Source organism: Falco cherrug, chromosome 3 (assembly GCF_023634085.1).
Source record: "Falco cherrug isolate bFalChe1 chromosome 3, bFalChe1.pri, whole genome shotgun sequence".
NCBI classification, from domain to species: Eukaryota; Metazoa; Chordata; class Aves; order Falconiformes; family Falconidae; genus Falco; species Falco cherrug.
In genome coordinates, this window is record NC_073699.1 from 94800190 (window position 1) to 94828007 (window position 27818).

At 44.7% G+C, this 27818-nt stretch overlaps 1 protein-coding gene across 8 annotated transcripts in view; it reads left to right on the forward strand.

Annotated features, from left to right (window-relative positions):
* RREB1 (ras responsive element binding protein 1) overlaps window positions 1-27758 on the forward strand; it is a 125905-nt gene extending 98147 nt beyond the window's left edge. For 7 of the 8 annotated variants that reach the window (XM_055704321.1, XM_027799273.2, XM_005434890.4 and 4 more), the window contains 4 exons: window positions 662-851; window positions 2630-5372; window positions 20126-20872; window positions 23966-27758. In XM_055704321.1, coding sequence (XP_055560296.1) covers window positions 662-851; window positions 2630-5372; window positions 20126-20872; window positions 23966-24489 — 4204 coding nt within the window. In that variant the 3' untranslated portion in view covers window positions 24490-27758. The remainder of the gene's footprint in view (window positions 1-661; window positions 852-2629; window positions 5373-20125; window positions 20873-23965) is intronic. The other variant, XM_055704325.1, reaches the window with a different exon arrangement.
* Window positions 27759-27818: the final 60 nt, after the last annotated feature.

The window sequence follows — 27818 nt, forward strand, 5'->3', positions numbered from 1 at the left end:
GAAGTGTTGAATGTGGTTCAGGTCTTCCTCCTCTGACCCTCCTTCCCTCCAAGGAGCACAAGTTAAAACAGTATATTTCTCATAACAACTTTGAGAAAAATCAGTGAAAGTTTATGGAATAGTAGCGCAGAGAAAATTCTTACATGGGTATTTGAGTGGTGTGCAGTAGTATGTTTTTAAGCAGTAGTTAAAAAAGGTGCTATTTATACATTTCCAGCTGCTTGCTACTTAGGTCTGATTTAGCCTCTCCTTGTCACTGATTTTTTTAAAATGTCTTTTATTTTAATAGTACATTTTAGTAAAAATGAAATTATGTAAAGTCACTGAAATATTTTATGTCGGACAATGGGAAGGTTGTCAGAAGGCTGTGATCTCAGCTGCCACTTTGCAGTCTACCCACATGGAGCACGCAGTTCTCATGTGCTCTGTTCTTTAAATTTCCAGTGAACTTAATAGCCAGAAACTGGTAGAAAATGACTGTGATTGAAATGGCCTTTCTGTGGTGATAGCATTTTGACACACTGTAGCTTTGCTTTGTGTTTGGCAGGTTCTTAGTATCATGGGGTGAGAGGAAGGAGGCTGTCCTAATGTAAGAGGAATGCTAGGTCTTAAGCTTACAGCAGTCAGTAAGTCATTTCGATTTTATTCCTTCCCTTTCCAGGTGTGACATCTGTTGTATTACCTTTCGTACTCATCGGGGCTTACTGCGCCATAATGCAGTTATCCACAAGCAGCTTCCCAGAGATGCCATGGGAAAGCCTTTCATTCAGAACAACCCTTCGATTCCAGCAGGCTTCCACGACTTGGGATTCATGGACTTCTCCTGTAGGAAGTTCCCCCGCATTTCTCAGGTACTCTCTGTTCTTCATAGCTTAAGGTACCAACTGATAAAGTACGTATTTTCTGTATTTGTTGACTCTTACGAGACAGAGACTGGATGTAGAATATTTTGTGGAAAGCACATTACCACTGTCTCTGTAGGCTTCAAACACTTTCTGCCTTTCCTTTTTCTTTTTTCATGTGAAGAATATTGGGGTTGATTTTATTCAGCATTCCAGTGGGTAACTGTTGGTGTAATCATCTATAAAAATATTTAAACAAAAACTTTGGTGATATTAGATCCTTGCCCTGTCCAGCATGCCCAGTAGTTCTCTCCTTCCCAAAACCGTCCCACATCTAAAATCAATAGGGAGGACATATATAGTAAGGAATACATGATTTTAATTTACTGTAAGAAGTTTGTAGTTGTGGTGTGGAAGATTTTATCTTCAAAATTACCTATCAAAAATTCAGGTCACCTTACTAAATGGTGACCTCTTCGGTGATTACTTCACAAAACGTTCCCAGGCACCTTTCCACTATGTTCCTTACATGAGGTCTGAAGATTTTGCACCTTTGAAAGACAGTGACTGGGGAAGGGCAGGGAAGTAGTCTGTAAATATTTTTCTGAGAGGCATAAAGCTTTCTACTGGATGTTATTTTTCCTCCCTCTGTCAAACCTTGTCAGCCTTAGTTTGGGTCTGGATGAAGCTACTTTTCTGTTTTTAAAAAAACAAATAAATAAATCAACGACACAATCCAGCAGGACCATGCTTATTCAGTATCTGCACTTTTCTTTTACTTCAATTAAGACATTGATTTCCAGCTCTCCTGACTGCAGGGTGGTAGACTTGAAATTTGCTGCTTGGCCCCGGGAGCGTGTAGGTCATTTTGTAACTCTAGGAGGGTTTTGGTGTGAAACTTACAAAATCAGAAGAAGAAAAAACTTTTAAAACAACTTGGATTTTATTTCTTTTGTAATTATTGTCAGACATTTAAACTTACTAAGGGATTTAAATGTTGGGACTTTGCTTTTGTAATGATTTTGCATGCCATGTGAGGCAAGTCCCACGAAGTATCTGAACAAAGTGTGTAGCGTATATAAAGGTCTTGCCAGCCCTCTACTTAATCACTTGTGCTCTTCTTTGATGTGGAACCTTTGCAACATGTGAGCTGTCTGGGTAGCATTTAAAGACAGCATTTGGATCTATAATCCTTTTGAGGGGCAGGTAAAAAATCCGTTTGTGAGCTTAGTATTTTTCTTGGGAGAATAAATGTAATCAGACTTCACTAAGCAAAAGCCTTTCTGCTTTGGGCTCTGCGCTTCATTGATTTGCTTTTGGGGGATATTATTTTGGTTGATTTATGTTGTTTTGCCTTCTTCGATGCCTTTTTTTTTTCCTCCTCTCCTCCTGGTTTCTTTGTAGTAATAAAGCTAAAAGAGGTAGTCTTACTGCCCCGCTTACTGAAGTTTGCTGTATAGTCTGCTGAGCCTCTTGTCCTGTCAGTGAAGTGAGAGAGGTTTCTGGAAGGGAAGTTCAGGATGGAAAAGTATCTGAGTATCTGAATAGCCCTCTGAAGGAGTTTGCCTTTATAGAATGGAACTTTTGGAAAATCAGCCCCTAATTCAGATACACCATGTAGGTGACTAAAAGCTGCGGAGCAGGAATATCTCCACGCTGGGTAGGTGGTGGCTGCTCTAAACTCCTTAACTTGGGCATTGGAAAAGAGTGTGAACTGTTTGTGTTTTGTAGTGGCATGTCATGCCTTTCCAGTTTGAGATGTCTAAGTATTTTCAAATGTCTTGCAGGTCTGGTGTGAAACGAATTTGCGAAGGTGCATCAGTGACTTCCATCAGTTTATTTGCGAGATGTGTAACAAGGCATTCCCCATGCTTTCGGCGCTCGAACTGCACATAGAAACCCACATGATGGATCAGGGAAAAGACAAGCACAAGCCACAGTCCACGAACCCACCTGGCGAGAACCCAGACCAGAAAGCCTTCATGGCATCCTTGGGCCTACAGTACACCAAAGACATCAAGCCTGTCAAGCAGGAGGACAATATACAAGATGAGGTCCAAGAAACGCGGCTCAGAGCACTGAAGAGTAACCTACCTCAGGAACCTGGCAGCACCGGTCTGCTCAGCCTCTCTCCTCTGGAAGCTGCCTCTATGGGAGGGTCATTTTCAGTCCTTCCCCCAACAAAAGAAAACATAAAGCTCCTCTCGCTGCAGCCTTTCCAGAAGGGTTTTATCATCCAGCCTGACAGCAGTATTGTGGTAAAACCCATCTCCAATGAGTCTGCCATTGAGCTGGCAGACATTCAGCAGATCTTGAAGATGGCTTCTTCCGCTCCTCCTCAGATCAGTCTTCCTCCACTTTCTAAGGCACCTTCTGTCCCTGTGCAGTCCATTTTCAAGCATATGCCACCACTGAAGCCAAAGCCTTTGGTAACGCCCCGAACAGTCGTTGCAACCTCTACGCCACCTCCTCTTATCAGTGCCCAGCAAGCCTCCCCTGGCTGCATCAGCCCAAGCCTCCCACCTCCCCCTCCGAGGCTGATCAAGAACTCGGTGGAGTCCTCCTCCAACTCTCACCTACCCCAGCCAGGAGCCAAATCAAGTCCTTCCTCACAGTTGCTCCTCCAACCCAAAGTAGAGCCTTTAACTCAGCACGAGATGAAGACACAACTGGAGCAGGACAGCATCATTGAAGCTCTCCTGCCTCTGAGTATGGAAGCCAAGATCAAGCAAGAGGTCACAGAAGGAGACCTCAAAGCCATCATTGCAGGGGCAGCGAACAAGAAAGCCCCAACCATGAGGAAAGTTTTGTACCCCTGCCGTTTCTGTGACCAGGTGTTTGCCTTCTCTGGTGTCCTGAGAGCTCACATCCGTTCTCACTTGGGTATTTCCCCGTACCAGTGCAACATCTGTGACTACATCGCAGCTGACAAGGCAGCGCTGATCCGGCACCTGCGGACACACAGCGGGGAGAGGCCTTACATCTGTAAAATCTGCCACTACCCGTTCACAGTGAAAGCCAACTGTGAGAGGCATCTGCGAAAGAAGCATCTCAAAGTGACCAGGAAGGATATAGAGAAGAACATCGAATATGTCACCAGCAATGCTGCAGAGATGGTGGATGCCTTCTGCTCCCCAGACACTGTGTGCAAGCTGTGCGGCGAGGACCTGAAGCATTACCGGGCTCTCCGCATTCACATGAGGACCCACAGTGGCTGCCAGAAGAAGAAGCCGTTTGAGTGCAAGGAGTGTGGCACAGCCTTTTCAGCCAAGAGAAATTGCATTCACCATATCCTCAAACAGCACTTGCACGTGCAAGAAAGGGAGATCGAGAATTACATCTTGGCGGTGGACTGCAGCGCCCAGGAAGGCCAGACGGACCCTTCTTTATTGGAGGACAGCACTTACATGGACCGCAAGCCCATGACGCCTTTCTTGGAGCCACAAAACGGCTTCTTGCTTGGGACATCGTCTCACGTTCCCATCAAACTTGAACCTGCAGGCAACTTCCCGATGGATTTTGACGAGCCATTGGATTTCTCTCAGAAGAACAAAAACCTGAGTGCTGTGCAAGTGAAGCAGGAGAACCTGTTTGGCTCTTCTCCCCTGTCCCTCTACGATTGTTCCATGGAGCCTATCGACCTGTCCATCCCCAAAGCCCTGAAGAAGGATAAAGATGATGTCCCATGCGAAGCCAGGAGTCAAGAGTTGGCTGCTGCTGGGAACAGTGATAAAGCCTATAACTGTCTGCAGTGTCCTTTGGTTTTTGGTGCCAATGGAAGCTCAGAGAAAAACAGGGGTGTCAGGCATCCCCAGCCACTGAAAGGTTCGTTGCATTTGACTGTCCCGATCATTTCCCCGGCTCTCCTTGGCAATTCTGCCTTGCTGAGACCCTTGAGGCCTAAACCACCACCACCACCACTCTTGCCAAAGCCTCCAGTAACTAAAGAGCTGCCACCGTTGGCTTCCATTGCACAGATCATTTCATCTGTGTCTTCTGCTCCTGCTTTATTGAAAACGGAGGCTGCAGACGCCAGTCCCAAGGCAGTGAGCAGCTCCACTGGCTGTGACAAATCAGGGAACGCCAAAGCAAAAGTGACAATCGTGACCGCTGTTCAGAGAGACTCCAGCCTGCCCAGTGACCTGACTCAGGCATGTGATCCAGAGCAGTCTCCCATTGCTGATGCTGGGTTGACTAAGAAAAGAGGTCGAAAGAAAGGAACAAAAAATAAGCCTAAACTTAGCAGTGGTGTGGACCTGGAGTCAAGTGGGGAGTTTGCTAGCATAGAGAAGATGCTGGCTACCACAGACACTAATAAATTTAGCCCATTTCTGCAGTCCACTGACAATTTCAAGGAAGAAGGCGGCAGAAATGGAATGAGTGAGGATGAGAAGGAAACTGCTGAAGATAAGCTGCTGAGAGGGAAGAGGAACGCTTTTTCAGACTGCCTGCAAAATATCCCTTGTCCTTACTGTCCTCAAGTCTTTCCATGGGCAAATTCCCTGCAGCGGCACATGCTCACTCACACAGGTAAGAGTGCCTTGTGCTCACAGTGGATTGTAGACCCTGGGGAATGTTCCTCATGGAAAGGCTTCTCCATGGGAGGAGTCTATCTTTCGTGTCCTCTCTCTGATACCTGAATGGTATTCTTTGTTATTTTGCAAATCCCTACTTGCTGTTGTTGTATAATGATGGTGGTAATTTTTTCAGTAGTAGAATAATCTCTGTGCTTTTGAGTATTGGGGGGGGGGCAAATTGAACTGCTAAAGCCCATTTGACTTCAGTGGCATAATTTAGCCTACCTGGGAAAAGACTCTGGTTTCAGGTGTTCTGTTATTATTGTCTTATCTCAAAGGTGAACGTGTGTGTTGAATATTTCATTGTGCCTTACATGGTTTGTTTGGCTGCTTCCAGTTGCTGTTTGTCTGCATCAGTAATGATAAAAAGATCTATAAAGATGAGAGCAAATAAGTATAGAATTGTGGCAGGAAAATAAAATAATACAGCGTTTAGCTTTTTTTTTTTTTTGTGGTGGCTTTTATTTGACAGATCAAAGGAGGAGGATGCAACAAACATCATCCTGAGCATTACGTAGTTGCTTGCCTCTAGGAAATGTTTCTTCTGAGTGCTAGACAACTAAAGGTGGGCTTATGCCCTAAGGTGTGGGGATGTGTGTGAAATCCTTAATATTGTGCCACTGTGTAAGTAACCTCAAACCTGTTGTAAATAAAAGGAGGAACTGGGGAGGGAGATTTATTCTAGGTTTGGGGTTATTTTTCATTCTTCCCTATAAAGGAAATACTGCGTTGAATGCTGTGCTGATTTGGAGTTCACTCCTTTTTCCACCCACACTGTAGTAAAGTAATTAGTAGATTCTCATCCTGCTTGGAGAGAGAGAGGACAGCGCACTAGTTGCTGTTGCTCCCTTTTAAGTCAGTTACAGTTGTCGATACTTCTTGCTTCATTATGCATTCTCAACTCCTGGCGTAAAAAAAAAAAGTTAGGGATATTTATAAGAAATTTAGGGGACTTGAGTACAGCCTCATAAAAGATAACTTTGGTTTTTTGAAGGAATTGATGTTTCCTGAAGCAACTGATTCATGCGTGTGCTAAAGAGGGAAACCTGAAGAGGTAAAAAAGGTTAGCTAAGAGGTTTAAAGGGAATCTGAGCTGTGGAGCAGTCCCTATTACAGTTTGCTTTGGGTGACATGAGGACATAACTTGCAAGGTATCAGTGCAACAGTAAGGCTATTGTTTTCTGGGCCGCAGAGAACAAATTATTTCATGTTATTAAGCATACAGTTTACTTTCAGTGGTGAAGGAGAGCTCTTTATTCGTATCAATTGTTTTCTAACACCCTGCTCTCCAAAAAAAATATATAGTTACCGAAGAACTGTTCATGAGACAGAAAACAATAGAGAGGCTTTTCCCAGACTAAGAGGTTTGACCTGCTTGTTGATGGCAGACTTCCAAGGTAGCAAGTACTGGTGTAAACCCTTAATGAAGACAGGAAAATGCATTCGGCCTGGAGTTACACTGGTAAAACTTGTCTCCCCTACGACCACTGGGCTTGGAAGGAGACACCATCCTTTCAGAAAGCCTGTGCTGCAATCCCTACTAGGAAGGCAAGCAACGGCGGCTGTGGCAGGGCTGGATCCTCAGTGCAGAGACAAGATTTTTGGTGATCCTACGGCAGTGGCAGTAATCGGATTCCAGCTGGTGTGCTCTGGCGATGATAATACTGAACTCTTTTTCTAATCATCATAGGAGTAGTGTTAAAGGAGACTTGTTGCTGGAGGACCACCCTACAGCAAGTTTTGACTGGCCTTGGGGCATCTGCTTTCAGGTGACACTAGTGCTGTTTCTGGACTGGGAATTAACAGCATCTCCCCTGCGGCAGCAGTGTAGATGAGGCTTAATGGAGGGGGGAAGGAAGGGTAAGCTAGGAAGGTAGAGGAGATTAGGCCAGGGAGATGGTGCCAAAGCAAGTGTTTAGGGTGCATTTGGGTGGACCGAGCCCTGTGTTTTTGTGGTGAGTGTCAGGTGCTGGTGGCATGGGAGGAGTTTGGCAGCTGCATGGTAGATAACAGCAGTTTGTTGGGTTTGCGTTCTGGGTGGGCGAGTTGGTTTTCTGATGGAGGCATCTGCATCATAGTGCAGTGCACCGTTTCTGTCCCTAACTACTGCACAGGCAGTGACTTGTTAGATAGCTCTGGTTTTTGAGTGGAGTTAGGAAAAATTCTATTCACTAATCATGTTGTAAAGAGAAAAGGGGAACTTTACTGTCTGGGCTTGATGGTGGCTCCCTGACCTGGGGAGAGAAGGGGCCAAGATGTTGATGTGGATGGGACAGATTAGAGTCCCAGTGATCTGCTTCCAAAATGCATGTGTTGGGTATCTGCTTCATAGGGAATCACTGCAGGCAAGCTGGTCCATGCTTCTAGATTCTGTAGTATGCTGCTGTCAAAAAACAAAGGCAGTCATTTGAGCTCAAAAGTGGCAACTAGCTCTTCTCCATCCGTTTGTAGGGAAGTTGTTATTGGAGTAAATTTATCTTAAGTGGTCTAAGCTAATAATGAGTGAACGTGGCTGAGGGAAAGGTATATAATTCTGAGCTTTTAAGTAGTAACTATATATTACCAGTTCTAAACTGTATTTATACAGACAGGAAAATACTTTTGCAAGTGTGTCTCTCATGTTCAGTAATATTTTGATGTGGAGGACTCCTATGTGGTGTCAAGATCATACTTGCCTTCTGTGAAAGTGCAAAAATGCACATGCTACCAGTTACCTACATCCCTCACGCAACCAAAAGTCTCACTTGTGAAAGCTTTCACCCTGCTTATTCTTGCCTCAACACCACTGTGTGTTTTTTGGTTCAACAGCATTTCCCTGAAGAAGCATACACCTTCCTCGCTGTTTTTTATTTTAATGCAAAGCTCAAGTGGGGCATTGGGAATTTGGCATAGCTTGGTTTTATAGTGTGTTTAACATAGTACCTGTTTTGTTTGAACATGCTGGAACACTTGCTTTCAATACTTTCTTTCTCTTCATGTCTTTATTGTTTAATTTACTCTTCTGTGTTCAACTCAGTTTGCCTTTCTTTTTTGCTCTTTTGTCCTGCTCTTGACTTTTTTCATTCTCAGAGCAGCGAGTAAGATGTGCCCTGCAGGTGGTGCAGTTAATTTTGCTCCTTTTATGACACGTGCATCAGACTAGGTTCAGTATAAAATTAAAATAATGGTCTTTTTTGGCCTTTAGTTTGTTGTAGACAACTTACATCTGTTTGCAAAGAATCGCTTACGGATATTTTCAGAGTCATACTGCAGGATTATTTTTTGTAGAAAGTGAGAATTAATGGCAGAGGAGGGGGGTTTATTTTTGTTTTGTTTTGCTGTTACAACAGGAATTGACTGGACAAGAAAAGATCTATAAACAAAACAAACAGATAAATAAATAAATAGAATACAGTTACACCTAGCCCATGAACCCAAATGTTTCCTGCTGATTGGAGGACACAAGTCTGGGAAAAAAAAGGACGGGAGGCACTTTTATTCTTTGTTTTCATGACTTAAGTGAAATTGTAGACATCTTTACAGCATTTGTCCTTACCAAGGCAATAATGTATTTCCACTAGGACAAGAACGGCAGGAGATATCTTAATTAAGGAATGATCTTCTTGGGTGTTGTGATTATTTAGATGACCCTTTATATTGAAAAAGATTCCCTTCAAATGACTGGCTTCCATGAAGTGTCCAGCCTAGGCTAGCCTTGCTGTGCTGCTAACCAAATATTACAGTATATTCTGAGTCAATGTGTAGGCACAGATGTATTTTAATCCAGCCTATGACCATTCTTATGGAAAAAGTTAATAAAATATCAAATCATGTTGCACTTAAGCTGACTGTTTAGGTTACCCTCTAGTGAGTAAGTATATTTTATCAGAAGAGCAGTTGCCTTTAAGGGACAACATAGGAAGCAGAGAATACTACTTTTTTGAATTATTTTTTTGTGCTTTTGAAGGTGACATTTTTGGAAAGCAGTCTAGTTTCCATTTGGGAATAGGACTGTAACTGGGTGGGAGGATTGAGTTTGCACAGTGAACAGGATTTTTGTTTGGGTTTTGAGACCTCCAACTAGGATGTTTGTGTGGAAAGAGAAATATCTTGGCTGTTGTAAGTTTTGGTCTGTGTGACAAATACTAGGTTGATACGAAAGTTGTGAAGGCTGAAAATATGAGAAAATTGTGACCTGAGATGCAGGTTGAGTTTCAAGTAATTAATCCCCAGCTAATCCTGTCATTGCATGCTTGAAAAGAAATGTGGAAAGGAATTGGGCTATCATGAAGCAAAAGGATTTCTGCTCAACTTTGAAGTTCTGTTTTGTATTTGCATTGTGAATGAGGCCAAATAAAAGTGCAGAAAGTGGTGGTATTCGTAACCATAAATTTATGGTTGACTTAGCAGGCTTATAAAAAGAAAGAGTGACTTGAAAGCATACAAAAAACAGTGCCTTAATGCTTCTATAAAGTTGTGTTGACACTGGAAGAAAATTAAGAGAAAGAAACAGCGCCTGAGATGTCTGTGAGATGCGGGGAATCCCTTGTATTTGTTGAGATGTTAATTAGAACAGAAGCAACTTGTTCTTTAGTTTAAAGATTAAGTGAGAAGATTAAAGTGAGAAGCATATCCACAACGTTGTATCGAAGAAGCTGCTGGCTGGGGGGTGGGGAGGGAGGCAGTGTGTATGTGTGTGTGTTTGGGGGTGAGGTGGCAGGTGTGACAGGAGCTGATCTACAAGTAACTATCCTCACAATCTCTTTCTTCATCACAAGGGTGTCTTGCAGGACTGCTTTCCATACGGCTCTGCACGATCCTGGCTTTTCTTTCAACTCATCCTGTGCTCAATCCCTTCCCTTGTTCTGGTAATTTCAGTGAATTACAGACATGAAGAACTTTCTCCTGTGGGGAAGTAATTGATTGCTTATTGAACATATGGGGCTTGATTCCACTGAAATCAATGGAAAGATGCCCTGTGGCTTTGATGGAAGTTGTGTCAAATTCACATGGGTGATAGACATCTCAGGAGAGAGCCTACAGTGTTGAGGAGCTTGCAGTCAGGGATTTGTAGCTGGTCACCAAGCAGTAAATGGCGAAAAGGAAAAAGAAAACCAACAAGTAGTTTTTTTTATTACATGTTAGAAAGACAGACATACTTTATTCTTGTGTTAGGCCAGAAGCCCTTCCCCTGTCAAAAAAGCTTTGTCTTTTCTACCAAATCTAACAGAATTTGCGCAGACCTGGAGTTGCCAGCTGCTGCCTGAAGAGAAGTGTGCTTATCCCCCAGTCTGAGGAAGAGGATGCTGGATCTCACAGTGGCACATGCAGTTTTCCCCAGTTGTTCAGAACAGCAAGCCCAAGTTTGTGTTTGGTCGGACTGAACACTGCGGGCGAGCCAAGTGCAAGGACATGAGAAGTGCCCTGCCACATTAGAGCAGTGGTACATGCGGCCAAGTACTTGCGCCTGGGATGGTAGGACGTGCTATTTAGGGTGAGCGTGTGGGCCCGGCCACTTCCTGTGGTCTGTTCCTCTTCATGCTCTATCAGCATCCACAACTGCTGCTTTAGGGCTGTGTGTTAGAGGGCACATCCCTGTCTGCTCCCTTTGCTACCTGTTTGTGGACCTGCTGTCTGCAAGTCTCTCGATTTGCTCTCTGAACCTGCTGATGCTGTCTGTCTCCAACCTCATCCGGCATCAAGCTCCAGAAGTTCACTACCTGCTGTGTAAGGAACTATTTTTTAATCTGTTTTCAGCTGATCCCCCGCTAGTTTCAGAGAGTCCCCCTTAGTTCCAGTTTTGCACGATATTGTGAGTTGCAGTTCTGTGTGTGCCTTCTCAGCTACCTTAATAATTTGTAAACCTCAATCATAACATCCCCTCCTCTCCAAAATGAGAAGTCTGAGCTTTTCTGGTGTCTCCTTGCAGGGCAGATGACCCATCGCTTGGATCAGGTTTGCTGTGTGCCATCTGCAACACATCTGTCTCCTCCCTGTGGCATGGAGACCAGAAGTGCACACACCACCTGAGACAAGGGCACACCAGGGCTTTACACAGCATCGAAGGGACGCCCTTGGTCTTGCTCTCAATACCCTTGCTCATGGTACCCAGTGTTTCTTGGCTTTAGTTTGGCTGCTGCTGCAGGCCAGGCTGGTGGTCCTGGAGAGCTGTCAGCAATGGCTCTGAGACCTCCTGCCTGAATGTACCTGCCAGTAGCACATTCAGCATCATATAGGCACTTTTTAGATTATTTTGCCAGAGGTGTTTTACCTTATATTCATCTGCATTGAAGCTCACCTGCTCTCATATCGCCCCCTCTGTTTTAAGAGTTCAGCAGCGAAGGAGACCGTGAAATCACTCAAGGTTTTGTTGTAGGCAGGCGAGTGCATTTAGTCAGAAAGGACAAGCTGACATGAAACCAAGGGTGAGCGTAGTTGCTCAAGGCTTTTCTGTGCTGACCAAATGGGATGGGTGCAAGAAGGGAGCTCAGCAGATGGTGGTACGGGTCCCTTGCCTGGAAAGTGTTTGCACAAGGGAGCCATTGCTGTAAGGTGTTCACACCTCCGGGAGAGACGGGGTCACTTTGTGTCGCTTTGAGTCGGTTTCAGGGGACAGTTGTGAAGTAACAAACCTAAAAGCAGCAAGAAGTTGGCTCTGTGCGTCAGGGTAGCTGAAATTGTAACTGAGTTGTTACTCTCAGCCTCTGGTAGCTGCCGATTAGACTGCACAGAAGTGTGCACAAGATTTTCCTCTTACATTTCCAAGCTCCTATTTGTTTGGGAAAATCTGCTGTCTTCCCAGGCTTTCTCATCCTTTCTTCTTCTTTTAATACGGCAGGTTGCCTTGCAGTGATTCAAATGTAGTAATACAGGTCTCGGCACTAGTTTGGCATTAAAATCTGCCACGCTGGGGACATGTTACGACGTGATTTGATCTCGCCTATCATGAAGAGCCGAAGTTGCCTTGTTACCATGTAACAGCCTGTAACTTTACAGGGCTGTAGCACAGTATCTGGGGTGTCACGTGGGCTCATCCTGCCTCTGCAGACAACAGAAGGCTGCAGCGTGAGAGAAGACGACTCATGTTATAACATGATCCCCTCGCAGAACAAAAGTCTGTAGAAAGGGCTCACCTCTGACCGTCTTCATGGCAGAATGAAACTAAAATGTCCTGCTTGGGCCTGTGGAAAACTTTCTTGGTAGTCAGAGGGATGCTAATGGAGCTGAGCTGGGCAGTGGGAGGCAAGCGTTTCTCAAGCTGCTGAGATGAGCGCCGGCGCAGCACGTAGGATGCGTAGGACTTCGGTGGAACGTAGATGTTGTTCTTAGCAGCCGGCACTGGGCTGGTCAGAGTGGTTTGACCTGCCCCCAGCAGACAGAGCCTTGGGCCATGGTTGGATAACACAAAGCACTTCTTGGCCATACTGGCTCGACCTGTTTCCAACTGTTCATCCCCACAGCTGTAGCTGACCCAGCTGACCAAAAAAATGAGAAGGGCAGGGGGAGGGACCGGCAGGAACTGAGATCGGTTCCCGGACCTGGCTGGCGGTGCGGGCCTAAAAGAGCACATTGATGCAGCTGAGGTGTGGAGCTGGCAGCATCTCCTGGGAGGTGCTGGGGCTAGATGCTGTTGAAACTGGCTTTGCTGTCAGAAGCTTTGTGTCTTCAAATAGCAGCTTCAGACAGCAAGGAAGGAGCCCCGTTCCTATACTGTTCCAGTTACCGCGTGCACTTTGTAACACAGCTCCGTGTTTCTAACTGGCTTCATCAAGTGGTGTTTAATCATGGTCCAAAATCATTCAACAGCCGTGGACTTGTGGTCTCCCTCCATTGTCCCAAGAAAAACGGATTTCAAAATCAGTGGAAGTAAATTAACAATTTGAAACTGTGGCTTAGTTTAAAATGGGGTTCTTTCTCATTTTACGCTGGTTTTAGCATGTGTGTGAGTAGCGTGCCTGGCATTCACATACAGAGCCCATGTGAGGGCTGTACTTGGAAGTGGGTAATTACCCCGATTTTCACTGTGTGCCAGAAGGAAAGGGAATGAAGGGAGATGCTTGGGTGGTGTTTGGTCAGCCATAAACGAAGCAAAGCTTTAGGACGAGGTGTTAGACAGGAAGTGCAATTCAATAGAGTGTCACTGGGACCAAGTTTATAGAGGGTTTCTTTTGGTCTTGTCTTAAACCAGAAAAACCCGGGATGGTGGTTTTGAATAGGGTTCAGAGATGAGGAGGCTGTCTGAGTGATGGGGCTCGTGTGTATCCTTGCTACGTGCAGAGGAGTGGAATGTTCTAAAGAACCTGAAGCAAACTGAGGACATCTCGCCCAGTTTGCAGCAGTGAGACCAGGGGAGACCTGTACTGGCAGGGAAGCATACAATGAATACGTGAAGCAACTTAATGAATCGCCCACTTTCATCACATTAAAAGCAGCCCTGCCTTTGTCTCCTTAGGGCTTTCTGAATGCTCCCTTCTTGCAACAAAATAGAGTTGATGGAGGAGAAATGTGGGATGGGAATGGGGTAAGGGATTATCTCTTACGTAATACAGACTTTGCTAAGGAAAGATCCCTTTCTTAAACAGGCTTGTCCCTAACGTGAGAGGGTTGAACACAACTTCCCTGTGCTAACTAGGCAAATATTGACAAAGTAAGTACACTCAACAGTGAATTTTCCAATTAGTGTTTAGCAGAATTCATCTTTGCTCTAGATATCTGCCACTCTGTGATTCCTCCAGAAATCATGTGAGCCCTGGGTATAGTGGGAGACTTTTTGTTTTTTCAAAACGGTTCTAGCTGTTTGTATCTCTGAATTATATTTCCTAGAGGGCAAAGGGCTTGAAACTGCGTTTTCAGTGTCAGGCAGAGTTTAACAGCTGCTCCAGAGCTGCAGCTTAGGATAAAGCAAGAGTTGCTTACCACTGAGGTTGGCCTGAGCATTAGAGCTGTTGTTTGGAGGATGGTGAGGAGATGGTATAAAACTTGCTGATTGTATTGCTGGCTCTACATCAAACTGCCTTGCTGCTGAACGGTGGAATTCACCATAAGCTGAAAGTCTGGGTTCCCCCACCCACCCTGCGTCAATGCTGATTTCTACTTGGTAGGTGCAGTCAGAGCTAGTCATGAACACTTCAGCTGCTCCCTTGCAGGTACTGGGGAATCATACCTTGTGCCAAAGGCAAAAAGTGGGGTTTTTTTTCCAGAATTGTTTTTTCTCCTTTTCCCCCTGATATATTCAGTTTAGTTTACTGTAAACAGTCCTTTTCTATCTCAAATGTTTTCATTTCAAAAGGCATGCAGGTATGACCAAAGCTCCTCAACTGTGGGCGATGGGCGAATATTTAACTTGTGTGTGTACATGTGATGCAATGAAGGTGGCTAAATTCTAGTGTTTAGAGTGATTACAGTAAAAATGGACAAAGATAACCCCTAACGTTCTGCAAGTTGACTCGGCAGGTTGGAAAGATGTTCTCCAGTTCGTGGGTGGAAGTAGGAGCAGCATTATGTGAGTGGGTGCGAAAAATCCCAAATTTACTAGGCTGCTACCACCTAGTGGTGGCTGCATCTCCTGTAAAATACAAGACTAGCTGAGGTTATTTCAGTTAATGGAGGAAAAATAGTAAATTGTTGGCTCATCTGACTGATAATGCCAACTGCTTGTACAACACCCATTTCCCGTGCTCTGTCTGCTCCAGTTCTGAGCATTACTTATGTGATGGGTTTTCTGACACTTCTGTTGCGATGTCAGGAATGTTTGGCAATAAACACTTGCTTTAGTCACAAAATAGATTCAAGTACAACGCCCTGTTTTATCTAATAACTCCTTAGCATCTCAAGCTCCACTCTCTATTCCACCGTAGTTCCAGGAAAAACGAAAACCATGGGAAAACAGAAATCAAACCAGCAACCTGCCCACCTTGATCTGTATCTGCGCTTCTATCTGAAACTCTCCACATTTGGTGTTTCTTGGTAATTTGGTTTGTGTATGCAGGAAAGCAGTTTACTCCTTTTTTTTCTTTCTTTCTTTCTTGCCACCTATAAAAGATTAAGCAGACCCTTTTGACTGAGCTGACTGAAAACTGCAACTTGAATTGTAAATAGACTTCAGCAAAACAGTCTTTTTCTTTCCACAGTTTGAAGGAAAAATGATTTTGGCTACAACTATATAGTGGTTTCTTTCATGCAAGCGGAAAAGTTTTTGGATTCTCAGATGGAGTCCTTGAGGTTTTGCTTATGAATATATCTCCTGAGAAGTCTGTTTTTTCCCAGGAGCTGATGAGGCAGCAGCTGAGCTACCGCTGGTTGTTTCATGTTGCCTTCCTCTGTATGTCCTTACCTCCCTGCTCATCTCCTGTCTCTGTCTGACGTTGCCCATGTTCTTTGACATCAGTGTCAGAATTGACATCATGAAATAGTGTCACCTTCTTATCTTCATTTCAGAGGAGTGACACAAGCTCTACTTGTCTGTGACAACGTAATGTATTCTGCTCCCATGGTTGCTGAAGAAGTGGCAGTGGGTGGGAGCCTTGGCAGGCGGATCTGTCCGCTCCGGTCCTCTTGACTCGTGTAGTGTAAATATCTGTGGGATAACAGATGGACCGGCAAGCATTTTACAACCTTACTAAGTGAAAGATGGGAAAGGGGTGAAGGCGCCTTTCCGGAGCACCCTGCTTTCCTCACCGCCTGGATGCAAGTGACTTCTCTGCACCATAAATCAGCAAAATTCTGGAAAAAGGAATTACTCATCTGAGAGGAGCCTGGCCTCGTTGGAGGCATGTTTGCTCAGGTCTGAAGGCTCAGTCAAAATCCTTCTCCTTGTGTAAGATGTAAGCCTGCTGGAGTTATATGGCCAGCAGTGTTTCTATTGCTGCAGACAGTCATATAAATGGGGAAAAAACAGTAGCGTAGGCCAAGCCTAACCTCTGCTGGAGTGGATGGAGTGGCTGCCAGTAGGAGACTACCCTTCCAGCCATCCCTTGCACTGTGGGAGAAACCCAGCACCAGACCTGACACAGCTGTCTTCACGACCGTCGTGTTTCCCACACGCCTTCACGGCTCCGCTGCTGCTCTTCCAGTTCACCTGCAGCAGAGCTGGGCTGATTCTCACCCATCCCCGAAGAGCCAGGGTTTGTGCAAAGCAGCTCACTTTTTCACCAGCTGCAAAACCAACCATGCAGGTTGGGGGTAACCACAGAGTAGCTTCAACTAGTCAGGAACTGCCGCTTTATGATATGCATGAAGTTTCATAAGGGACCTGTGAAACTCCTTCTTGACAAAGGAAACGGCAGGTCTGGTTTGTGCAGGTAAGAAGGAGGAGCGCTCACCCAGGCACGTACGCGTGTCAGCACGTTTCTGGCCACGTCCCTACTGAGTTTTAAGTGTGTTCATTCAGGGGGGGCAGGCTGGCTTCGGAAGAGATAGTCTGTATACATCCGTGCTCCCAGGGTCTGAAGTGGTCTTTGCCCTTCATGAAAGCACATTATTTAAACTCCGCATTTGTTTTTCTTGATGTTGACCTCATCTGCTTGCCTGTGCTAGTAAGACAGCATCACTTACCTGTGGACCACCTACCCCCTGGAGTGTTTCTCTTGTGCACAGGAAAATGTAATTGCAGGTCAGCCATACGAGAACAGAATAGCAGCCGGGAAGGGGCCCAGGGCACAGAGGAGAGGAAAAAAGGAGAGAGAGTTTGGGTACAATTCACTGAAGGATGAATATACTATAAGAAAATTAATATATTTTTGGAAATACTCTAAGGAGAAGAAGAAAAAGTTAAGGAAAATTACGGGGAAATAGGAAAATCATTTACGGTATATGATGTGTTGAATGTAAAAGTTGGGACTTTTGCATTTGAGAGGTTTAAGACATTCTGGTTTGGGCTTGCTCTTATTGAGTTCTACCAGTGTATATTGCCCTTGTTCACTTTGCTCCTGATATTTCCAACTCATTCTGCATCGGCTCTCTTCAGTTTGGTCAGCAAAGAGTTACAAAACATCTCTCTGGGTACATAAAAGAGGAGCTCTCTCCATCTTGGTCTCCTCCTGCTTTTCACTCCTCTCCAGCCTAACAGAGCTCACATGGTTTCCTGCCCTGCTCCCTAATGAACCTCCTCGGTGCTGCGTTTGCAATTTTTCTTGGTCCTAATGTGCATCTTCTTGGGGGGCCATTTGCTGGCCTCACTGGGGATGAGACCCGGTGGCCCATTTCTGCTGGGAGGTGCCTGCTTTGCTGGGGAGAAGCACCGATGGCAGAGGTACAGCAGCTGTTCTGGGTGCTTTCTGTTGGTGTCACTTCAAGGTCTTTGCACCTCAGGCCCACTTTGCCACTCCGTTTTTGTCTCTTCATCCATTATCCACTTTGTGATGGTAGCAACCAAAGGCGGCTGGGGAGGAGGCTCTTCCCTCTTGTTTCCCTTCCCTCCTGCCCTTTGCCTAAAGGCAGCGGTGATTACAGCATCACTTCAGTCCAGCATAAACCTGTGCTCTGGTGAAAAAAGACCCTGTGTGAATGTTGGGGCCGTCCAAGGGCTGGGGCGGGAGTGAGTCACCAAGGAAGGACAAGGACCCTTCTGGCAGCAGTGGGGAGTCGCATCGGTGGCCGTTAATCCTTCCTTTCATCCCCGCTCTTGGGCCAAGGTGAGCCACTGCTAGCAAAAGCCAGATGTGCTCCTCCTGTCCCCAGACACGGTGTGGGGAAGAAGGCGGCAGGCAGGAACCCGTAGCTGTGCTTCCTTTTTAAACATCTCCCCTGTGTGGAGCTCGCTCCCTTGCCTGTGCAGGCAGCTGTGCGTCCCGGCTACCTGTGTGTAAGCAAGAGCACGGTGTGTAGTCCTGGCTACTCATAGGTGCCTGGCTCCGGTTTCTCTGGGTGGTGGAGCAGTGCTTCCCCTTAATTATTATGCATCAGCATTTCAGCTTGATTTTTACAAACGGCCTCTTTTTGTTCATAGTAGCTTTCTTTTCTTTTTCTTTCTTTGCCTTAATATAGCCAAGAGATAATCAACGAGTCAAAACACAAAATTCAAATGGAGATTGGGAGGGCATTTGTAGGTGACCTTTGTTTTTCAGATGCCCACAATCTCAAATTCTGTAGCATTATACACAGATTATGGCTCGGTTGCGTGTTTTAATGGGCAGATAATTAGATGAGCAATGAACTTTGTGGAAAGTTTTTGTGTAATCCATGCTGTCTATGTAAACGGATCTGTTTTGATTAAAAGGTGAGATTATTTTTTTTGACAGGCCACTTCTCCCCCTTCTACCCCCCCAAGAAAAAGTGTATTGGGGATTATGCTCTATTAAGTGATTGTTCACAATTCCTAATGCTGCTAAGCTTTGACATTTGTTTTAATGGCCATTTGTTATCACTTGTGTGAGGAGATAGGGTCAGTGCAAGTCATGTTGTAAGATTGCATTTGAACCACTAAGTGCCTGAGAACTATCTTCTTATCTTCTGTCATTACTCCTTCCTTATGAAAAAAGCCTGTAATAGGAAATCTAAGCAATCTGGAGACAAGCGCATGTTATGCTGTGTCAAATGGAGAACTTAAACTGCTCTACTAGAGGTTCTAAATCCCTGTAGTTACTCAGCAGCTATCGGGCTTGCAGATGAATGCTGAAATGCATGGTAGGTTGTGCGCTCCCTTGGCTCTCTGCTGTCAGCAAGAAGGAGGTGGGGTGGAGGACTTAAAGCAAGGGAAGTTTCAACTTTCAGAAAGCACAGCTTGCAAAGTGTGTGTCCTGGAACAGTTGCTGGAAAGTGGCACTGGGGATGCAGTTACATGCCATGCATCACCGTCAGCTTTGGCCTCTAGATCCAGTCCAGCTAATTTCCTATTTACACATTCACTGTTTTTATAGACTTGGAAGGGACACGCCTCCAGCCCTTTGTTCTCCTTAAGCGCTAAGCACCTTATCTGTTCTAATTTTTTGGACACATGTTATGTCTCTTCAGCAACATTAGTGCTACAAACTGATAAGGAAGCAGAGGTGGTCATGAAAGTGGACATCTTAGGTGGTTTTTGCCGCCTTCTTGGAGTAATTGTGAAACAGTGAAGGCTGCTGCCTGTTACTGCACCTTGGCTTTACGTTTGGTTCCAGGTGGTGTGTCAAAGAGCTACATGTGGACAAACTTCTGCATCTTTTGCTTATATGATATATACCCAGTTTTTTAAACTGACCTCTGTGTTATTGTCTGCTCTAACCTTTAACATCCAATTGTACCAGCTGGTTGCATGAGGCTTTTACATTCCCTTTGAAAAGCTTTTTCTGCTACTTATAAGTCAGTTTGATTAATATGTGGATGTATATTACTTCGATCTATGTGCGTATTTTTCATACATGAGTTTATAAATAATAGATCCATGTATCTCTGGAATGGTGTATTTGTAATAGTAGTGACCTCAACTCTTGTTTGGTGTCTCAGCTTTTTGTGTTCTCTGCTAGAAGTGATTGTCTTAAAAATGACTTCAAGAAACTGTCGAGAATGTGAATGTATTTTGAAAAAGAAAGCATTTTGTTACAGCTTTTTAATCATCTTGTTAATTGGGTTCTGCGGTGTTTTGATCTCTTTTCAGCTCTTAGTTGCTGGCCTGGGTCACAGATGAGAGGAAACAGATGTCGGGACACTTGGTCAGAAGCAGTGCTCGTGGGTCCGCCTGCAGCCTTACTGCCGGTAGTTGTGAGTTAGCAGAGAGCATCCCACTGAAAGTTTCTCTCTGTTTGCTTGCAGACAGCCAGTCTGATGCAGAGACACTAGCTACAGGGAACGAAGTCTTGGACCTGACCTCCTGCGAGAAGGAACAGCCAGAGGAAATAACAGAGCTACCAGGGAGTGAGCGCAGCCTGAAGGAGGAGCAAAAAGCTAACTCCCCTCTGGCAGAAGCGGATACCGAAGAAAAAGCGGATGGATATGAAGAGGGCCCTGAGGAAGATTCTGTAAGTAACAAAAGTCTTGACCTCAATTTTGCCAGCAAATTAATGGACTTCAAGCTGGCAGAGAGTGACCAGAGTGCAGGCAGCAGTTCTCAGACTGAAAGGAAACATGCCTGTGACATTTGTGGCAAAACCTTCAAGTTTGCTGGCACTCTTAGCCGTCACAAAAAGGCCCACACTCGTGAGGACAGAAAGGATGAAAGGAGCAGTGAGGATGAAAGCAAAAGCATTCAGGATGGTGCAGGAGCTCCCTCGATGCAGGACTCTGGTCTTGAGCAGGAAGAGTCTCCGATGGACTTGAAGGTAGTGGAGTCTCCTGTGGACTGTGAGGCAACAGGAAAGGAAAATGAAGAGAGCGAAAGCATCTCTGAGGGGGAAGGCACAGAGAGAAAGTCCACTGAGAAGAGCAGTGATGACAAAAAACCAAAGACTGATGGGGCTAAGAGTACTGCAAAAGCAGACAAAAGAAAGAAAGTCTGTACTGTGTGCAACAAGCGTTTCTGGTCTCTGCAAGATCTGACGCGACATATGCGGTCTCATACAGGTAAGAGGAGGCCTGAGGGCAGAACAGATTACAGGCAGGTCTGCCACCAGCTGAGGCATCTACTGTGTAGGTACACGATTGCTGCTAGCACTTGAAGTTGGAGACACTGTGTTTAGTCCTACAGGTATCTCTACAGGTATCTTGCAAGTTGTCTTCTCTGCCCCAGTCCTTATGCTGCATACGGAGCCTATCGAGGGAGCGGGAATTGTCACCGCTGCCTTATCTTCAGTGCCCAAACTGTTTTGTCCATGGTTGGTTGCAGAATTTAGAGGTGAAGGCAAGTGTGGAGATCCCTGGGCAGTTGTTCTGTCCAGCGCCTGAGTCCGTTGTCATGTGCGTGTGGCTCTACCTCTTCCCAGTATTTTGATGAGCAGTGGAGAAACCTGGCAGGGTATGATAAGACTTCATTTCTGAGTGGAAGTTTAGAGAGAGAGTCTGTTTTTTTCTGATTATCCAAGCCTGGTACGGGTAGTGTGCTGGTGATCTGCATGTCCTGCTGCTCGAGTGACAGGCAAAGCTACAGTGGGCACCCTGCTCTTCATTCAGGCTTGGGCAGGGAAGGTGGAACACAGGTAGTAAAATGTTTGTCCGTTAAAATACGTGGGATTTCTTTATGCGATACGCAGTTTGCAGCAGTGCCTTGCAAATAAGATGAAGCCATAAGCCTGCTCAAATGTGAATTAATCATTCATTGTTATTAATGATGCATTTAGCTGTCAGCAGGCTGCTTTGACCTGTGAAAACTGGTGCAGTTCGACATTTTGTGTCTTTTGAAGGTGCTCTCTGCTGAAGACAAGGTCTTTGTGATTAACAAAATATTTGTGCTGTAATTGACAGTGATGTTGAGTAAACTACACCAAGGACTAGTGCCTTAACCAGATTTTTACCCTTCTAAATCATAAATACTGACCTATCGAGTGCAAAATGGACCTGGTTTCTTCTGGCATTGAGCCACAAGTGAGACAGGTCCCATTCTTGTGCCTATTTTCCATACTAATTCAGAAGCTTTGGAAGGTGCTGATATCGAAGTACTGAGCTTTACCCCCAAATGATGTGTGCCCGTGGAGGTTCCCATAACATACGTTTTAAATCGTTTTCATTGCATGCTGAGCTATGTGGGCCTTGTCGGTATGTTTTTTTCCCATTTTGACTCTTCTTGACACTGAAGGATGTTCTGACATAGGACAGGTGTTGAACAGGAACCTGGGACAGTGCTTTCTTCAGATTTAATAAATGTAAATAGCACCTATCCCCACTGTTAGATCAGAGCATTTTCAGTTAGGTCAGTGCATTTTCAGCTGAGGATTTTGCCTGAGTACTGTGGGTTGACTGTCCTCCTCCTCTCCCTCCCAGTTATTCAGCTATATTGACAAAATGCTGTCAGGTTGTAACGTGGCTTATGCTTCAGTTTTAATGTCCGGAATTTTTTAAGGATAACTGTAAGGTTTTGGGATTTCTTTACTCAGAAGAGGAGCGTTTGGGACACGCTGGTGAAGTGTGCAAGAAACTTCTGCCTGCCTACAGAATGGCAATCAGGCTGGAAATGTTTTGTTGCCCAGTGCAGGCTGCTTCCCAGCAAGCAGCTGTGGGCTGCTCTGGTGCTGCCTGCCCAAGCACAGCATCAGCCAGGGTGCAGCATCAGCTACAGCCGAGTGCCGGGTGGGCAAGGGCTGTTGGGCAAAGATGCTCCCAGGGGTCTGTGCCCTGCCTTGATAGCAGATGCCCAAGCAGGACACTGGAGAGAAGTGTTGGCTTCCCAGGGACCTACTTGCACATTTCAGCCAGCCACCTCAAGTTTGTAATAGGTTTTCTTTTAATGATCCCAAGCATTATTACCAGTGAGAAATGAGCCGCATTTCTTTGTCTTCGTTCTCTGTGCTCATTGGCACAAGATGGTGTCTCGATGGAATTGCAGCACTGAAAAGTCTTTAGTAGGTGCAGCTGGAAATAGAGGATGGGTCAGGGTGGGACCTTGTTCTTGAGAGTAGGTAGCACCTTGAGGCTTGGTTGGGACTTTGGGGGAATTTTGTCTGTGGGGCTGTGGTTGCTTTTGTTTTCTGATGAGCTCATGCTTAGGAAAATGTTGAAGCATTTCCAGTGCAAAAAGCAGCTCTGAGATCGGAGCAACCCACCTGTTGATTACAGCAGAGGATGCCTGCAGCTGCTCTGCAGCTTAAGATTGCAAAATGAGACCTGCAAGTAGCATTTCTGGCATGGGTATGAAGAGGTTTTTCAGGGGCTTTGGCACGTCACTCCTGTCCTAAGGCACCAGTGGGCTGAGGAACACCAGCAGCTCTGTAAATAACATCCTGAGGCAGGCACCTTTCACTCAGTCAGTAAATTTTGATCACCTCTAACAGACATCTGCTGTGTCCCACGAATGCCTGACAAATCTAGGTCCTTTAGCTGTCCTGTGTCTGTTTTGAAATGTGGCGATACTGTCTTCTGCCTGACTGAAAGAGGAGGGGCTGTTGTGGCGAGGGTAATTTCTGGCAGCTTCTCTTCGACTTCAGTGATTAAATTGTGCATTTAATCCTTGCCCATCTGTCAGCATCTGAGAGAGAGGGAGATGCTTTCTTACGTGCAGTTCAGTTGTTAAGTGCTGTTGATCACGGTTACCTGGGCAGTATCCTCATTCTCCCATCTCCAGGCCCTCTCTCGGCGTGTCTCAGGGGCTGACCTGCAGCCAGGAGCCCCTGGGGTGGGCCGGTTTCACAAAGGCTTTTGAGGTCCAGAGGACGACTGCAGACCTCTTCCAGAAAAGCTGCTGACTAAATTGGACAGGATGCTAATGAGCACCCAGGGCTTATGGTCTGCCTCCCTCCCTAGTGCAGGGGCATACCGGGCTTGTAGAAATCTCAACACATTTAGGTTTGATTTTTCATTTGTACCTTAGGAGATTTATCTGTATTCCTGCTTACATGTCATCAGCTAGTTCAATGGTACAAAAGGAAAAAACCTGCATAAATGTGACGTCCACATTTGATACAGGTGCCGAATTTCCAAAGTGTAGAGCATCTTGCGCCGATTGAAACAAGAGGGAGGCACGTTTGTGACTTTATAGCTGACCTTTGTATTTTAATTCTCTTCCAGGTGAGAGACCTTACAAGTGTCAAACCTGTGAACGGACCTTCACTCTGAAACACAGCCTGGTTCGTCACCAGCGCATACACCAGAAAGTCAAAAATGCCCGAAACCATGGGAAGGAGAGCGACAAGGAGGACACCCAGTCGAGGTGCGGAGAAGACAGCGAAAATGAGTCTAGCCACAGTGGCGCCAATCCCATCTCAGAAAACGAGTGTGACTCTGTGGGGGGGGGCGTCGGTAGCCATACGTCCCTCTTGGGGAGCCGAAAAGAGTCCCTGGCCAGCACGGTCAAGGACTCCCCCTGCAGAGAGGAGAGGCCAAGCGGGCGAGGAGCCAGCACCTGCCTCGCGGAGCCCACCAAGAGTGCACAGAAACAGACCGCAAAAGACCAGGAGCCTCGGGGTAGCTCCGAGCACGAGAGGCCCTCGGGTTTCATTCAAGACTTGCTGGAGCTGCACAACAAAAAGTCTCCCATGAATCACATCCTTGCCTCTGCAGACAGTGCGCCTCAGCTCTTGGGGGTTGAATAACTTGCTAGGAAGTCGGACCCATCCCAGCACACAAGCTGAAGCCAGCAGAGCAAGGTTTCTGGAGTCTTGTTTTGGAAGAGCGACCTACAGCTGTGGGGAGAGTATGGCAGACTGGACGCGGTGCCATATGCCTTTCAGTATAATAATGCAAGAGACTACAGTATATACTGATTTGAGTGCCTTACTACTTTATTAGATCTTTTGGTATTATAGATTTTTTTTTTTCAAAAATGATTTTTTTTTAATATTTTAATGAATTATTTGGAGAGGACCTTTTTCATTTAAGCATTAATGTTACCTTTTGTATTGGTGTGCGTGAGCTTGTTCTTGTATATCTGTGATAGTCGCTGTGTTTGTTCTCTGAGCTGGAAATGGGGGCAGTGGGGTGGGAGGCCCTTGGATACCACAGCTAATAACTGGAAGAAAAATTATGTGAATTTCATACGAAATAGTCGGAGGAATTGCGGAGGAGATGTTGATTTATTGTTTTTTCTCAGTAGATGTTCTTGCATTTGCCACATGGTGGAGCATTAAGCCTGTTCCAGGCAATAACAACGTGGCAGTTGAAGGTGTTCAAAGTGGTTCAAGCCAGGAGCAGGAAACGCAATGAATTTCAACCTCAAGCTTGTTTCCACTTTTTCAGCATTACAAATGGTCTTCTAAATCCTAGGGTTTTTTTCTGGCCATCGTGGACTAGGCGTGTATACAGAGAAGAGTTACATAGCAACGTAACCTATGGAAATTACGCACCCGCTGTTATATATGTTTGATTTGCTTCAGTATATTATTATTATTATTTTATTATTATTTTATAAAAATCCATCAGTTCGCTTGTCTCTGCAGTCAGCAGAAACCAATGGGCAATATTTGCCCACGCAGATGTGTAATGCAGCTTGGATCCCCTCTCGAAATGTTTTTGACTTAATGCTTTCACCAGCTCCTCTTCTTATGTTGCAGCTCTTCTACTGTACTTTAAATGAAACCCTTCCTCTGACCGGAGAGTCAAGTGGAGGCCAGCGAGGTATCATCACACCTGTACAGGGGAACATCTCACTCGTGGTGGGGTGCGAGTGCGTGTTTGTGCGTGCGTGTGCGTGCGTGTGTGTTGGGGGGAGAAGTGTGCGAGAACAGGGCCGCGTAAAGCCCCTCCAAGTGCATCAGAAAGGCACTGCGAGTACTAGGTTAATCTTGTTGCAATCAGATCGGTGGCAGCGTGTGTTACTTAAAGAGCAAAGTTATTCCGTCTTCCAGTTGAAAGCAAGCAAGGGAGAAATGCGAGCCTTACCGTCATCTTGCTACTGTCATGGTCTAGAGCAAGAAAATACTACTGGTAATAAAACTACAGATATAAGACATGTTAAAAATAAATAAAATAAATTAAAAAAAAAAAAATTCTTCCTGAGATTTTGGGGTTGATGCTTGAAGACTTGAGGTGTGTGTCTAAATTTCATATCGATAATTTTAACCCCTTTAATGCTGGCAGCTGGAATTTCTCCGAATGGCTCCTGTTGCCGGCAACAGGTGACACTCCAGCCACCAATATTGAAGGGGTTAAGCGAAATGTATCCTACTGTAGCTGCGCATTTTTAGGAGTGCCCAGCGTTTTTGTTGTCCTTGTTGTTGTTGTCGTTATTGTTGTTTGTTAATTGTCCTTCAGTCATGACCTCTGGGACAGACAGAGCCATAATAGCATTGCCGGAGCCTCACTGTGCTATTCCACCACTGCAGCCCCCCAGCCCAGCCCGCACTGTGACCCTCCCTCCTTCCCCCCGCAGAATCGCTTTTCCTGCTCTCACCAGACATGGAGGAAGTGGGCCTTGGACCCAGTCTATATTATATAATATATATATATCTATATATATCTATATCTATATTAAAAATTCTCCGAAAATTTCTGGAGACTGAAATCTCACTGTCCAGAATTCAAAGGAAGAGAAACGTTCTCGAGTAATATTCTTGCAAATAGAATAAGAAAAAATGGTTGAGGTATATGTGATTTCTATTTTTTGTGTGTTGTTGGGTTTTTTTTTCTAAATAGGGATGTTTGAACCAGTTCAGAAACTAAGCTAACGCCAGATATAGATAAATCAATCACAACCAATGATACATTTGAAACTCTATCCAGGTGCATTCTACTTAAAACCAGTTCATGCATCCCTTAAATTGTTATTACTATTATAATTATAATAATAATTATTATTATTTTGGGTATTTTTTGGTTTTTGTCTTTTTTTGTTTTTGGTTTGTTGTTTTGGTTTTTTGTTTTGTTTTGTTTTGGTTTTTTTGCAACTCTCCACACTAAACTGCGCAATACTGTGGGGGAGAAGCCATTACTAAACTATATGCTGCAGAACAATGTAGCAAGTAATTAATTCCCAGCAGCCTGCCGGGACATCTGCTAGCAATAATCACTATTGATTTAAAGCTTTATTTAGCCTTTATCTATATCCTAGTAGAGTATAAGGTCTTGCCACATTTTATTGACATTTTTATTAGTTGAGTTTGACTGAGAACCGTTGCTGTTGTTGGGGTTTTTTTGTTTCCCCTCCTCCCCCAATATTAAACTGTGAAATTCATAATGTGTTTAAACTATGGGTGAATCTTAGGCTTTAGTTTGCATGTTCAGCTAATTTGTCTCTATACGATTTTTGTTTGAATCTTTTTATTTTTTTTCCTCTCTCAGGGCTTTTACAAAAAACAAAAAACAAACAAAAAAAAAGGATCTTCTGAAATTCTTTTGCCTGAGTTGCAATGGACTTAACATTGAGATAATTCAATCACTACATTAAGCACTTGACTGTGAAAGCGCAAAAAAAAAAAAAAAAAAAAAAAAAAAAGGAAAAAGAAAAAAAAGAGAACCTTGTTTGAGGCTGTTGTGAAATAACTTTTGGGGGCTATGTGACAGTCTGATTCCATTTTCAGAATGATTCATCATCTTCGCTCTCCTCTCTGTGTGTCTCCTTTCTCTTCTCTCTCTCTCTCTCTCTCTCTCTCTCTCCACGAAGGAAGTTTAATCCTAGTGATTTCATCCCATGCAGGAAACAGTAATAAATGTGTAGAATTCATATTTTTCTAAAGGGAACTTAAACTGCTGCTACGAATTGTGTACAAGACTGGTTTATGCCACATGAACAGAGAATCACACATTTGTTTTGGTACTTTTATTCCTCTTTTTATTCAGTTGTACAGTACTTCCAAATTCAAAATAAAAAGTAAAACTTGTTCTGTATCAAACCATCTAAGCAATAAAATGTTATATTTAAAAATTATAGGTTACAAAATGGACGTGGCTCTTCTTGTGGGTTTGTTGTAACTTGTTTTCAGACTTC